General features: G+C 37.9%; 1 protein-coding gene across 3 annotated transcripts in view; it reads left to right on the plus strand.

Annotated features, from left to right (window-relative positions):
- TNPO3 (transportin 3) overlaps positions 1-15,805 on the plus strand; it is a 79,371-nt gene that overhangs the window by 46,146 nt on the left and 17,420 nt on the right. For all 3 annotated transcript variants that reach the window (XM_027539033.1, XM_027539034.1, XM_027539035.1), the window contains 8 exons: positions 228-335; positions 2,015-2,106; positions 4,593-4,732; positions 7,408-7,599; positions 9,663-9,754; positions 10,945-11,021; positions 12,815-12,875; positions 13,678-13,818. In XM_027539033.1, coding sequence (XP_027394834.1) covers positions 228-335; positions 2,015-2,106; positions 4,593-4,732; positions 7,408-7,599; positions 9,663-9,754; positions 10,945-11,021; positions 12,815-12,875; positions 13,678-13,818 — 903 coding nt within the window. The remainder of the gene's footprint in view (positions 1-227; positions 336-2,014; positions 2,107-4,592; positions 4,733-7,407; positions 7,600-9,662; positions 9,755-10,944; positions 11,022-12,814; positions 12,876-13,677; positions 13,819-15,805) is intronic.

Raw genomic sequence — 15,805 nt, forward strand, 5'->3', positions numbered from 1 at the left:
TGGACGTGCCAAAAAATGTTTCTCATAGTAAAGGTAGAGCGTAGGTTGTATTGATTTGACATACCTTAATGTTTGGGATACTTTCTGTGGTAAAATATCTTTGTGATTTATGCAATTTATCTTTTTATTCATTGGGACTGAACTGCTTAATGGGTTTTTTATTCTTTTAAAAGTTAGTGAAAACCTTAGTGGGTTTAAAACAAATGTTATCTGATTTGAAATTTCAGGAGGGGGTTCCTGAGGAGACTGATGACTTTGGGGAGTTTCGGATGCGGGTGTCAGACCTGGTGAAGGACTTGATTTTCTTGATTGGATCTATGGAGTGTTTTGCTCAGGTAAGCCCATTTGAAGATTCTCATCAGCTTTACCAGTCATTCTAATTGTGTTCACTTCTGTGTCTTCTCTAAGTGTTCCATCTTTTTCTTCAATCTTGATGGCTAAATAGGACAGTAGATATGCAGGTGCCTAGCACACTGCCTGGCATATAGTAGCTATGTTTATTTAGTATCTTACAAGCCAATTGCAGTGAATAGTTCAGTTATTGTTTTACACTATATTCTTGCTAGTGAGAGCTGTTCCACTTGTACCATTGAAATGGAAGATCATAGATAAACCTTAAAGCCCCCAAGATACTTAAAGGGAATTTGGACCCAGCCAGGAAAAACAGACAAGTTTTTCTGCTTTTAATAATTATATATCAACTCCTGGCCATCTTAGTTATTTGGCATTTCGTTTATTCACAGTTATGGTTAGATTCCTTTGCAGTGTCATCCCAGAGATGACTGTAGTAGAGTAGAAGAATCATGTCCTATGGCTTTCCTAATAATCAGTGAGTAACATTTTAGGTCATAAGGTTACAGTCATCACCATTCCATGTCACTTAACATTAGCATAATATCAGGTGGTTTTCATATTGCTGGATCATGCTCTGAATCCTGAAATACTGATTTTGATGGTTTATCAGTCATACTGAACTGACCTAATTTGGAAAATGGGTAACCCATGCATTTGGTGTATTTTGGGGAATCATCTGATTTAGAAAGTGTTAAAATAATTGTAACTGTATTTCTTTATATTAAGCAAAGTGTGTTTCTTGACCTAATCACAAAGGGTTAGGGATTCTTAGAAAGCAGATTTAAGTGAGATCCCCACTAAATCACAGGCAGATGCTCTGTGCTCAGATTTCAACTCTTTTCTCACTGGCTCCGTGACTTTGAACAAATGACTTGTTCTCCAGACCTCAGTTTACAAATGTACATTAATTGTGAGTCTTGTCCAAGGTGTGTACTGTGGAACACCAGTCTCATGAGATGTTCTTTTCTGGAAAAAAATAGTTCTGTCAATTAAAACTGGAGAATGACCTAAATAGTATATTTAAAGGTTCTGTGAAGTCATATAAGAGAATTGTTTAATTTCATTTTACCTAGCAGTGTGTTATTTGATTACGGAAACCTAGACTAACAACCAGTCACATTCCACTGATGGCTACACCCTGGGAAGTTTTAGGACATCTCTGAGTATTCTGCTTGGTCTCTTCCCACCCACCCTTGCTTGGACATGGTATTGTGATGGGTGCTTCAGAACAGCTACTTTTTAGGAATTTAATCTGCTAGTGTTGATGCAGACAGGTAGTCAAAATAATAAATGTAAAGCCAATGCATATGCGGAGGTTTTACATCATTTTTAAGTGTGTTAATGTATTTATCAGTTACCAGAACCAAGAAAAGACACTCATGTAATTTGTTTTGTTTTTTCCATAATACTATTTTGTAGGGGCAGATGATAATTTGATGTACCCTTGGGAACCTAAATGGATTTGTTTCAGATATTAAACTAGTATTGATTTAGAGTTAGTGAAGATTTGAAAAATGAAAATACTATTCTCCCCTGGCTCTGAGAGATAATTAAATTTAGAAACAAGGGGCTGAATTTAACTAACAGGTTTTTTGTTTTGTTTTGGAACTCTATTCTGTTTTTCTTTTAATGGATCCATAATCCACCTCTTCTTCTCTAGTTATATTCTACTCTGAAAGAAGGCAACCCACCCTGGGAGGTGACAGAAGCGGTTCTCTTTATCATGGCTGCTATAGCAAAGAGTGTTGATCCGTGAGTGTCTATAAGTCTTTTGCTGGGAACTCTTAATATCAGAGGAAGGAAAATTGCGCCATTTTTCCTCATGTGGGATATGTTTGGAAACTCATAGAACTTCTTTCTTCTATAATGCTGTCTAGTCTTCTGACTTCTAAGAGACTAGTTCAGAGTAGCATGCATTGCTGATATCCATGTTTTAACCACATTTTCTATAGTTAAAATTCTTTTGTTCTTGATGCTAGGAAAAGAACGCTGATTTATTTTTCCAACCCAGGCTCCCTTGTGAAAGTTGGTATAATCAAAAATTTATTAGACTTAAATTGTTGGCACTTGCTTAGAAGCATTTGAATAGGCACTAATTTGGCTCTCACCTGCTTTTGTGATCTTGGGTAAGTTATGCTTACAAATATTTAACTATATTGTTCTCCTTTTTTCCTGTCTTGGAGAATCATTTTTAAGTTTCAGAGAGGCACATCATAGTTATCGTATTTCTTAAAAGAATAACAAAATCTAAAGGGGAATTATTTTTGTTATTGCTGTTGGAAATTTTTAAATTATTAGAATTTGATTTCTCCTTGCTTAGCAAAGAAATCCTATTTATTATTTCAACATGAATCCTTAAAAACAGAATTTACTTTGTTCTGTGAGTTTATAAATTGATGCTGATATCTGTCAAATTTTCCTGTATTGTATGTAATCAGACACCTGCAGTTGAGCTCTCTGTACAGGGCTTTGGTTGGAGAGATGGTTAAGGCATGTATTCATAAAACGTACAGTGCTTCTTTCTTAGCTGGCTTTCAGGGTCTAGTCAATGAAATCTTATATACTTTCTACTCAAGGAAATATTTAAGGAGATCAGAGTTGGTTTGTTTTTCTCTATTAAGAAGTTCTGAAAATCCCATGGACAGATGAGCCTGGTAGGCTACAATCCATGGGGTCGCAAAGAGTCAGACATGACTGCGAGACTTCACTTTCACTTTCATGCATTGGAGAAGGAAATGGCAACCCACTCCAGTATTCTTGCCTGGAGAATCCCAGGGACGGGGGAGCCTGGTAGGCTGCCGTCTATGGGGTCGCACAGAGTCGGACACAACTGAAGCGACTTAGCAGCAGCAGCAGCAGGAGAAGGGCTCAGAGAAGGCAATGGCACCCCACTCCAGTACTCTTGCATGGAAAATCCCATGGACGGAGGAGCCTGGTGGGCTGCAGTCCATGGGGTCGCTAAGAGTCGGACATGACTGAGCGACTTCACTTTCCCTTTTCACTTTCATGCATTGGAGAAGGAAATGGCAACCCACTCCAGTGTTCTTGCCTGGAGAATCCCAGAAACGGGGGAGCCTGGTGGGCTGCCGTCTACGGGGTCGAACAGAGTCAGACATGACTGAAGCGACTTAGCAGCAGCAGCAGCAGTCCTGAATCACTTATCATACTGTTTGCTTTTAAACCCTTTTTGGTATCTTTTGGAACCTTCAGTAACAGTCTGAAGATATTATGCTAATGATCTAACTGATTTGTGATTGTGTATGAGAAAGGATGCATAGAGAGTCTCAACACTAGCTTAGTGCCTTCAGGAAACATAAGGCATAAACGAAAGATTTTATTTTGTTTTTTCTTTATCTACATTTCACGCCAACTGCATGATTACAGGTGTGGGTTTGTTTTTATTTTTGTTTTATAAAGGGCTTAATAGACTTAGTTTATCAGGAAGGATCGTTCTTGTGCTAATCCAGGATTTATTTAAACATCTTTCATTTCTGGATTACATTCTGGTCATTTGCGGGACATCCTCCCCTCTGCTTAAAAGAACTTGAGCCTGTATCCTTGAGGGGTGAGAAAAAGAGAAGGAAAAGGAAAAAATAAACTCATGGAGCTGTGAAAAGTATTTGGATAACTTTAATTTTCCCTCATGTTTTAAGTCAGAGCACCTTTATCTATTCCTGCAGCTTTTGTTCTTGATTCTTTAGTCAGTGAGCTGGCCCACCCATGCTTACCTGTTCTTAAGGTTTCCATTATCCAGCCATAAGAAATCTTTTGGAGAATAACAACTAATAGGAAGTGGTCTATAAGAATTATTTATTCATTTAGTTATTCAGTAATATTTATTTATTGAGTGCCCACTATGTGCCAGGCGCTGTTCTAGGTGCTGCAGATACAGGAATAAATAGTGAATTCACTAAAAGACATTGGTCCACAGTAAATGCCTACCTGTCCAGTTTGAAGAGCTTTATTTGATAGCAAGATGTGTCTTTAGACACTTCACTGGCATTTAGAAGATTAAGGAGCAGTGTGCTTCTCAACTGAAACAATGATAACTTCCATTTCTGTCTTTTACCCCTTTTTGAGGGTTAAAAATTTTTATACCAGATTTAAGCACTTTTATGCAAATGGTTACTTATTTAGAAAGAAACCCTTAGCAATGATTTGTGTCATTGCAGCCTGTTTATTGGCCATAACCTCACCTCTGAAATTGTTAACTCTGAGTACTTGCCTTCTAAACTCAGGGAGAACAATCCAACACTCGTGGAGGTCCTAGAAGGAGTTGTCCGTCTCCCGGAGACTGTGCATACAGCTGTGCGCTACACCAGCATTGAGTTGGTTGGAGAGATGAGCGAAGTGGTCGATCGAAATCCTCAGTTCCTTGGTATGTGTGAACGCTCCCCTCTGTAACTACTGCTTCTGATTTTTCTGATTTCTTCTTCCTCTCTTACTTTTGCTTTTGTTCTCCTACTTTCTCTTTTATTGATAAGTAGACTGTTTCTAGACACCGAGAATAGATACATGAGTTACTGCTCAGTTCATACATTTTATAATTTGATCACAGTCTTTGGAGAAAGAACCTTTGAAAATTAGATCTCTAGATAGGGTGACAGTTTGCTACTAGTACTCTGCTTCAGCATAAATATTTCTGTCTTTGTTAGGTTTTGGCATAGGCTTGAGCTAATCAGACTCTCCTGTAGTTCTAACCTAGAAGCTGCCAGTAGACTAGAGCAAAGGGGAGGGCATTTCAGTGTTAAATACATACACTATTTAAAAACTAAGAAATATTATTGAAACTAAGTACAAACTAAGATGAAGAGTGTTGAGTTGTATAACCTCTGGCTGTCTTGAAAAAATACAGATGTAAAATAATTTTATAATTGAAAGTAAATTTAGAAAGAATTTCTTCTAATTCCCTCATTTTCAAGATAAGAAAAGTGGAGTCCAGAGAGACTAGAGAATTTATCTAGGTTAATATAAATAAAGTCCCACTGACACTCAAGACACATATTCTGAGAATTTTAAGAATCCTTAAATGTGTGAGTATGATTAAGTTTGATGTGCTGTGCTTCTCTCTCTTTTGACTGTGCTGGGTCTTTGTTGCTGCTCAGGCTTTCTCTAGTTACGATGAGCGGTGGCTGTTCTTCAGTTGCAGGGCACGGGCTCCTCATTGCAGTGGCTTGTGTTGTGGAGCACAGGCTTCAGTAGTTGCAGCATGTGGGCTTATGCTTTGCAGCTTGTGGGATCTTCCCGGACTGAACCCTCTCCTGCACTGGCAGGCAGATTCTTTACCACTGAGCCACCAGGGAAGCCCTGTGCTTATCTTTATTACTACCTTTTGACTTGATTTTATTTTACACGTGATCTCTTTTTTTATTGCCTGAAACTCTTACTTAAAAAGAGCTGTGTTGGACTTCCTTGATGGTACAGTGGATAAGAATCCCCCTGTCAATGCAGGGGACATGGGTTCAATCCCTAGTCCAGGAAGATTCCACATGCCATGAAACAGCTAAGCCCATGTGCCACAACTACTGAGCCCGCGTGCTGCAACTACTGAAGCCCATGTGCCTAGAGCCGTACTCCGCAACAAGAGAAGCCGTAGCAATGAGAAGCCTGCCTGCCGCAACTAGAGAATACCCCCAGTCTCAGAAACTAGGGACAGCCGAAGCGCAGCAACAAAGACCTATCGTATCCAAAACTAAGAGAGAGCTGTGTGTTCCTGTTCTCTTGTATCTGTATACAGAGCATATGATAGGTAGGCTTACATTGTAGTTGAGCCACTTTCAAGTTCAACATACCATTAAAATTTTTTTCAAAATACCTTATTTTCTAATTCTTAAATGTCTTCACTTATCTGCCACATCATTTGGCTTCTTTTCTGAACAGTTTTTCCACAGAGAAACAAAGTGCATTTACCTGTTTAACACTTATCATTCAGTATCACCTTGTGTATCGTTTAAATTTGTGCCTTAGTTAGAAGACACAGTGCTGCATATTCATACTTACTGTAGAATAGTCAAAATCACAAATATTCAATTTGTGAATTGAGAATATTTCAAAATATTCAATTTGAGAATCACTGAGGCCTATAGTATTGGACAGGGAAGCCTGGCATGCTGCAGTCTATGGGGTCACAAAGAGGTGGACAAGACTGAACGACTGAACTGAACTGAATAATTTTGGAGTTACTTGGACTAGGTTTTAGATTCTAGTTCTGATTCTCATGCTAAATAGGCTGTGTGTCGTGGGAAAGCAAGGGTTCCTGCTGGGTTGCTGCCTTATTTTTCTCATTAGGCTAAAAATGGAAATAACTTTTAAATGGGTTTTCAGAGAGTATTTCTTTTATGGTATGAGATTACTCTATAGTTCACATAAAGTGCTCTTTAAACATGGATGGTTTTTCTTAGGGTTTTTTCATAGAAAAACTTTTACAAAGCAAGGTAAAGGATAAGTAGGATTTGCTGTATACAAATTTGCCTTTATAATCAGTTTTCTTAGAACACTTACGTTGGTAACAAGTAAGACATAATGAATTAACTCCTCTCAAAGTGCTAAGGATCTGTCGCTGTGGTTTTTATAATTATAAAGAAGTAAGTATAAAAGTGTCAGCTTTGGGTAACTTGTCATTGTCCTGATGTAGGTGATTTCTTTTTTATTTTTTACAAGTAATGATTAATCTGTGAGTATTGTGGTACTCTCTGAGTTTTATCTTCTTTCTTACTTTAACTGTATTCTTAATACTTGGATGGTTATATCCACCAGTGTTTCAAACTGAGTCAGTGGTTTTCAAACCGTGCTTTGTGAAGCCCTAGCAATAAGCAGCAGTTCATGTCCACAAGGTAAGAAATGCAAGATAAATAGATAGGCCTCGGAGCTCTCTGACACTGTCACTGAGATCAGCTCCATTTTTATATGTAAATACCTTGGGATTTAAACATATTTCATTTTTTAAAAATGGTTCTTTTGCTTTAAAGGAGAATATAAATCTCTGTTCTAACAACCTAGAAGTTTTCCTTAAGCTTCAAATATGTGATCTTTATGTATGACTTTTCTCCTTAGACCCTGTGTTGGGCTATTTGATGAAAGGCCTGTGTGAAAAGCCTCTGGCTTCTGCTGCAGCGAAAGCAATTCATAACATTTGCTCTGTTTGCCGAGACCACATGGCTCAGCACTTTAATGGACTCCTGGAGATTGCCCGTTCCCTTGATTCCTTCATGTTGTCTCCAGAAGCTGCTGTGGGCTTGCTAAAAGGTATTTACTTAAGATATTAAGAAAGAACAGTCTCTAAGCCACTTCTGGGGATTATCTTGTGTCAAGTTGTATCCCCCTTTTCAGTTGCAATTTACTCAATGATGAGGAAGGTCACTCGGAGGAGAGGATGTGTGATTATGTGTGCATGCATTCTTAGAATGTTTTAAGGCTGTATAACTAATTCAAAGTGCTTATAGAATTTATATCATGGTCTAAGATTTTGAGTGGAGTTAACATATTGGAACTAAATCATAGTTCCTTTTTGAGTTGAAGGAAAGAATAAAAAGGGAGACCAAATAAGCATTGCTATACCAAAGAGAGAGGTGGAAATTTAAAGGTAGTCTGCCTAGATCAGTCCTGTAACTCAAAGCCAAGGGTTCTGGTCACTTAATGGTCTTTAACCATTACTAATTAGTTTACACTGAATTGATTGAGAGGCAAACAGCCAGGGTAGTGATGAAACTCAAAATAATAGAAGAATTAGAGATATTAATACTTGGGGAAAAGACTTAGACGAATGGCTATTTTTTAATATTTGAAGAATTATTTTTAAAAGAGGGAGCAGGTTTATTTTATGAGTAATTATTATTGACAGTTTACTGGCTTTTAGAAAGAAAATGCTTTCTAACCATGCTTTCTGCAGACAGATTGGTGTGTCCTGTCAGGTAGTGAAGTTCTGACAGCTGGTGTATCAAATCAAAGATTGGGTGATAGCACCTGTGCAGAACCTTGTACATTTCTGTGAGTGGCAGACAGCCTTGTCCGGATTGGATGACTGTTCTTTCTCACTTCTGTGATCAGGTTCCCTACCAGCCAATGTAACTATGCATTTTTAAGACGGACTTTCTTTTTTAAGCATGGGTTTTTGTTGTTTCTCTTCGGAGGCGTAGATAATGAGGCATTAAATCAGGTCATGTATTTTCTTCACTACTAACTGTGGGTATTGCTGCCATCTTGTAATTTTCTAGTGAAATTTAACCTTGATGATAGCATGACAACTAACTTGTAATAAAATGTGGTGTCCCAGTTATATTGGTGGTATCTTCTAGATGGAGAAACCTTTTTAGTAACATTCTTTTCTGTAGGGATAAATTAAAAGGAAAAATTGTGTTTGTTAGATTTTTACCCCTTCTAGTTTTAAGTAAAAAATCTAATTCATCCATGGTTACAGACTGTTAAGAAAAATCATTCAATATTTTATTCAAATTTGAAGGTTTGAATTGATTACTGTTCTTTTGAATAAAATTTTAGGAGATGAAAAAATAATAGTCAAAGGATATAGCATAATGTGTAATCCTTTGGATGCTGGGGAGATACTTCAGCATTTGGTAGGGATTGTGACACAAGGGAAGCTAGATAGGAAGGATCTGGGCCTTCTGTGCCCACTTTAACCTACCTCTATTTTCTTTTTTAATCTGTTTTATTGGAGTTCCAAGTTAAGATTTTATTTGGGGAAAAGGAGAAAGGGGAGATTTTTGCAACTATTTAAAAGTGAAATAAAGACAAACTTAACTATTACTGTTCTGTTTGAAGCGCTCATTTTTACAGGTAAAGAAACTGATGGTCTGAGAGAATGTCTTACCCAGTTCATAGGGTCTGTTATGGTAGAACTAGAGTTAATCTCTAACTTCAACTCATTCTACTTCTTGGATGATAAGAATTGCCTATAGTACTTATCAACAATAAAGGCTGTCCTTGACCTCTGGGAAATTTGAGAACCATTGTACTATGCTATATAAACTAGCTTTGTCATTGGCCTTGTGGAGATTTTTAAAGTCTTTGAAGGATTGGAAGTGGAGAGACATATTTTAACATCTTTAAACCAGTAGGCTACTGAGGAGAAATAATTTAATATTAACTTCAGTTGTGAATGTCAATGTGAAAGTCTTTATGATCTTCCTAAGCCCAACCATAAAATAACAAAATACTATAATTTTTTAAAAAGTGCTGATCTTTTTAAAAGAATAGAACCAGTTAGCCTTTGTAAGCCATATAATGTAAACCAATGAATTACTTCAGTGTGGCTTTTATTTTCTTCATTTGTGTCATCCTTTGTCTTTCAGGGACAGCACTTGTCCTAGCCAGATTACCTTTGGATAAGATTACTGAATGTCTTAGTGAACTATGTTCTGTTCAAGTTTTGGCATTGAAAAAGGTGAGTCTAATTAAGAGGTGAAACAAATATAGTGTGTTTATATGATAGAAAGAAAAGAGAAGATTCTTTTATTTGCAGGTGGTCTTTTAACTACCTAGAAAAGTCAAGAGAATGAACTGAGACGTTATTAAAATTAATAAATTTATCAAAGTAGCTACATATATGAAATAAGTATTCCCAAATCAATAGATTTTCACTGTATCAGAAATGCCATTTAAAAGATACAGTGGAGAAAACACCATTCAAGTTAACTTCTGAAACCATAACCTACCATGTTTCTTTGAAGACTGTTGCGAAAATGTCAGCTCTTCTCAAATTACATTTATGGTGCAATAGCAATGAGCATACCAATGGTAGTTTTAGGAGAACTTGATGAAATGACTCTAAAGCTCATCTCTAGTGATATACTGGTAGAAGTGTCTAAGAAATTTTAGGAAAGAAGAGGAAGCAATTTGCCTTACCTCTTAAAAAGATATAATAATTTTGAAGCTTTATATTATAAAATTATTATATAAATATATATTATATAGTATAATACATATAATCTATACTATAATAAGAATGTCTATAATATCCTAATCATTATAAAAGTAAATGGGAAAAAATAATACTGTTTTCCTTTTGTTTTTTAATATAAATTTATTTAAATTGGAAGCTAATTATAATATTGTATTGGTTTTGCCATACATCAATATGAACCCGCCACAGGTGTACACGTGTTCCCCATCTTGAACCCCCCTCCCACCTCCCTCCCCATCCCATCCCTCTGGGTCATCCCAGTGCACCAGCCCAGAGCATCCTGTATCAGGCATCGAACCTGGACTGGCGATTCGTTTCACATGTGATAATATACATGTTCAAATGCCATTCTCCCAAATCATCCCGCCCTCGCCCTCTCCCAGAGTCCAAAAGACTGTTCTCTACACCTGTGTCTCTTTTGCACTGTTTTCCACTGTACAGTGATCTATAGTAAAAGTTAATATGCAGTCTTGGCCAGAATGCAGTAAGATGGAGGAAAATAGTTTGCTAATATGAATTTAAAAGTTTTTACCATTTTGAGTAACTTTCAGGAATCTGATTAAGGAAATAGAGATTGAGACAGAGGTTGATGTACAGAGGCATATGTTGCCATGTTTGCTGTAGGTTTGTATGTTTAATGACTGGGTATTAATATCTTTCTGTCTCTTCAGCTGTTGTCTCAGGAGCCCAGCAACGGCATATCCTCAGATCCCACTGTGTTCTTAGATCGCCTTGCAGTCATATTTAGGTAAGAAGGGAAATGCCAGGTTCCTGCCCTGGGTTAAAATCTCTAATGAGACTACTATATAGAAGTAAGAAAGTGTTTTTTTTCCTCAGCTTCTGAGTACCTCCTGTAAACTGCTTCTGTCAGAAGACTAATTTACTCCTATTACAAACTGCAAAGGCAAATTCTAAGAATTTATTTTTGGTAAACTTTTGTCAAAAGACTTTAAAATGTAATTAATTCTTTTGGTCTCTGAATCAGTGATGCTCGAACTTTGAAAAGTGAAAGTGTTGGTCCGACTCTTTTGTGACCCCACAGACTGTAGCCCACCAGGGTCCTCTGTCCATGAAATTCTCCAGGCAAGAATACTGGAGTGAGGAGCCATTCCCTTCTCCAGGGGATCTTACCTACCCAGGGATGAAACCCGGATCTCCCATACTGCAGGCAGATTCTTTACCATCTGAGCCACCAGGGCAGGCCCTCTCAAACTTCAGCCTGCATCAGAGTCACCTGTGGTGCTTCAGTTCCCAAGGCAGCAGATTGCTGGGTTGCATTCCCAGAGTGTCTGATGGATTGGATCTTGATAGGACCCAAGAATTTGCATTTCTGATAAGTTCTCAGGTGCTATTGCATTGTAGTCCAAAGACCATACTTTCATAATCATTGCTATGTAATAGTGTATGGGGGCAGACAAATAATGAATTCTCTTCCGTGACCAGGTGAAATTAAACCTTTTTTGATGTTAAGAGGAGCCTAATAATTAAAAAAGCATTAGAGCAACAGTATTCAGAGAGTGATCTTTCTTAGTTGCATAATATAACTTATGTGTCATATAGCTATATCTGGAATATCAATTAATACTTGTATAAAAACCTGTGTGGAAGAAGTTGAAACTGAGGTGTTGTTTTAGCTTGTTCTTACCTACAAGTATCTTTTTCTGAGTTGGTATAATGCTTTTCTTGTATAATTAGGGGACCCCCTGTTGCATACCATTCTGAGAGCGTATTAACAGTCTTATTTCACAATAAATGAAAGAAAATCTGCAAAAGTTGAAATGTCTTAATGTAAAGAAAAATTATATTTTTTTATATTGGGCTTCCCTGGTGGCTTTGCAGTGAAGAATCCACCAGCAGTGTAGGAGACTTGGATTCAGTCCCTGGGTCGAGAAGGGAATGGCTCCTCTCTGCAGTATTCTTGCCTGGGCAATCCCATGGACAGAAGAGCCGAGAGGGAGGCAGTCCATGGGGTCGCAAGAGAGCTGGACACGACTGAGCAACTAAACAACTACGACAGCATATTTTTATTGTTGCTGTTGAGCTTTTTAAAATTAAAGACTTGTTTTCCTTTAAAGATGTTGGTAGTTAAAATCATAGTTTTTGTTTTTTCCTGCTCTCCTTCAAGTTAGTGGATTCTAGAACTAGATAGATAGGTGAATTCAGTGTATTGTGGTGGGCTCACATTGTGTATCATTGAATTTAGACTAGAACTGTGGGAAACATCTTTGGTAGACCAGTTTCAAAAGCTTTTACCTTCTGAGTGCTGGGAATGAAGCAGTACTTGAGTTTCTGTAGTGGATTCGGATAACTTGAATATATTTATTAATTTGGAAAAAACTACATATTCAAGTTTATGAAAGAAAAAAAAAATGAAAAGGATAGTTGTAGTGCCCCATACCTGCAGCCCATGTACCCAGAGTTGACTATCTGGTTTTCTTTAATTGGTGAGAATGATACTAAGTAAACTAACAGGGATTAGGGCTCTGTGTCCTTGATGAAATTGCTCTTCTTTCACTAATTTGGATCATTGTCTTTCCCCAGACACACCAATCCCGTTGTGGAAAATGGACAGACTCATCCGTGCCAAAAAGTCATACAGGAAGTAAGTATTAATCGATGCCTGTGAAATAAAGCTTTCTTCTTTTTTCCTTATAAGACTCTAGGTAACTAAAGTGAGAAGGTTCTGTCTTCTAGGTTCGTAGGAAGATTCAGTTTGTTGATATGCATTCAGTATCAATGAAAAGATGAATGGAACTATCCAACTAAATGTTTTTGATTTTAGATTTGGTAAGAAAACAGGCTGTAAGGAAACACAGTGAAAGGCCAAAGTAAGAAGAGATTAACTGTGTGAATCCTAGAGTTGTTGAGAGGCCTGGTCAGTACTGGCAGAATGTTTTTGACAAAGCTGATTAACCATCATAGCTTCCTCTTTGACAGTACTTCCTTTGTAAAAACTCAGAGTAACATGAGGATCAGAGGGCATGGTTTGAGAAGTGCTTTTCAGACTTAAGGGGAGAAACACCAGTTATCCTTGAGTGTTCATTGGTATCAGATATCTCTTCCTTTAACTTGTTCTACTTCTTCCCATCCTAAATCAGAAGTTCAGAGTTTAGGAAAATAGAGATCTTTGTCTTTTTAGTAAAATTAGTCATGCTTCTCTTCTGTTGTAAAGAATTACTGTGCTTCCCTTTAAGACGTGGTTGTTTTTATTGATGGATAGTGTATTGAACCCCAGCACATAAACACACACCCACTGACCAGAATCAGGCCATGTGTGTTCCTGTAAAGAAAGATTTCCCCAAATTATTTAAAAGTCAAATCAGTTTTTACCAACTTGGGAGCATTTTTCTCAGCACTTAGTTGTTCATTATTTTCTTCCTGTGCTCTTTTCACTTTCGACTCAGATATGGCCAATTTTATCTGAGACTCTAAATAAGCACCGGGCTGATAATCGGATTGTAGAGCGTTGTTGCAGGTGCCTCCGTTTTGCTGTTCGCTGTGTAGGCAAAGGATCCGCAGCCCTGCTGCAGCCACTAGTCACGCAGGTGAGTTCCCTGAAAGATGGAAAATGTAAAGGATACAGAGTTTTGAAATAGGAGGCTTTAGAACAAAAGCTCTTGCTAATGAAATGAAACACTTCAATATTTCTTAAATACAAACTAAAAAATATTTGAAAGATAAGTAGTGCCTGTGGTGGGTGTGTTATTTTTATGGTAAATAGCCTGTAATCTGTTCTGTGTAGTAATAGTCTAAATAGCACCACATCTTAGTGTAAAATTCATACATGGGAATGATGTTAATGAATCAGCTCTTATGTATTAAGCATTTTATATTAATTTCCTTTCTGAAAATGTGGCAAGTCAAGCTTTGCTATTTCTGGCCTAAAGAGATTTTCTTTTTTCTTCACCATAGTTAGTTGTTCATATAAGTGTCTTATTTGTCAGGAAATAAATTTGACTCTTTCAATCAGCATGATTGGTATGTAATTATGGTGATGTGGCTCTTGTACATGGCTCTCTGAGATCATATCATCTAGAATATTCTTTTGAGATGCCTATGACTAGTGACTTAATTTACTAAGTAATTTATGCTGGGGCCCCAGCCTAACAGCAGGGCCAGAACTAGATTTAGGCAAGTGGGCTGCCATGACCTAGAATTGATGGAGGCAGGGCAAAGTGCCAATCTTGCATTTGCAGGACTCTGAGCAAGTACCTTCTCAAATTTTGCACTCATCTGTGAGGAAAGCTACTACAGGGCTTCAGGCTAGACCTCACCCACTCAACCAGAAGTGGCCTTCTCCAACTGGGCAGGGCATCTATTGGACCGACCCTGACAGTGAGTGCCCCTCAAGTTCTTAAGTTCTGCCTCACTCTTAAGGAAGCTCTTATCCTGAACCAGGGTCATCCTGTTGCTGTGTCAGTTGACACTTACATGATCATGCTTCCTTAAATTATAGATTTGATTGAAGTTTGTAAAGGTAAATATGTTAACAGAATTTTTTTAGTGATTTTTCTGCATTTACTATACCCTGAGTACAACAGTATGTGTTACATTTAGACTGTGTTCAGTTCTGGTCAAGTGTCTTCTTCAGTGCAGTACATCATGGGTCTTATACAATGTGGTTTAATTCCCCTTTGCTATTGGAGGATATGCCCATGACTTCTGGGCTTCCCTGGTGGTTCAGATGGTAAGGAATCTACCTGCAGTGCTGGAGACCTGGGTTCAATCCCTGAGTTGGGAAGATCCCCTGGAGAAGGGAGTGGCTACCCACTCCAGTGTTCTTGCCTGGAGAGTCCTATGGGCTGAGGATCCTGGCGGGCTACAGTCCATGGGGTCACAGTCAAACAGGACGAGTGACTAACACTTTGAGTCATGACTTTTATATTGCTCTTATTCCAGTAGCATAGGGTAGCATCTTATATAGGAGGTATGTTCAAAAGTCTGTACATGTGACAAAAAACCTACAAATTTGAGGTCACTAAACTCCAGCCAGTGGGCTTGCCACTTGTTTTTGTAAATAAAGTTTTACTGATAGTCATGCGTAATCATTTAAGTATTGTTTATTGGCCATTTTTGTGCTTCAGTGGCAAAGTTAAGTGATCAAAAGTTTATAAAGCCAGCAGAGCCTAAAACCCTTTGCTATCTGGCCCAGCCTGTAACTTATTCATTAAGTACAGCATACAATTTTGAGTATACAACACTAAACAGATTCATAGCTTCCATCTCGTATTCTTTTCTCGTGCCATATGCTGATAAGAGCCAATTACTGGACCCTTCCACCCCACCAAGATCAAAGAACTGAATTTATGTAATAAGATCAAAACATGTGTGTTATGATGGCTTTTTTTTTTTTCTTTTTGCCTCACTTCTTGACTTGCAAGATCTTAGTTCCCCGACCAGGTATTGGACTCCAGGCCCCAACAATGAATGCACTGAGTCCTAACCACTGGATGACCAGGGAATTCCCATGTGATGGCATTTTGAATAGATGAATGTATGGTGGCCTAATTTTTGTAGGATAGAAGGGTAAAA

Source organism: Bos indicus x Bos taurus, chromosome 4, assembly GCF_003369695.1.
Source record: "Bos indicus x Bos taurus breed Angus x Brahman F1 hybrid chromosome 4, Bos_hybrid_MaternalHap_v2.0, whole genome shotgun sequence".
Taxonomy (NCBI): Eukaryota; Metazoa; Chordata; class Mammalia; order Artiodactyla; family Bovidae; genus Bos; species Bos indicus x Bos taurus.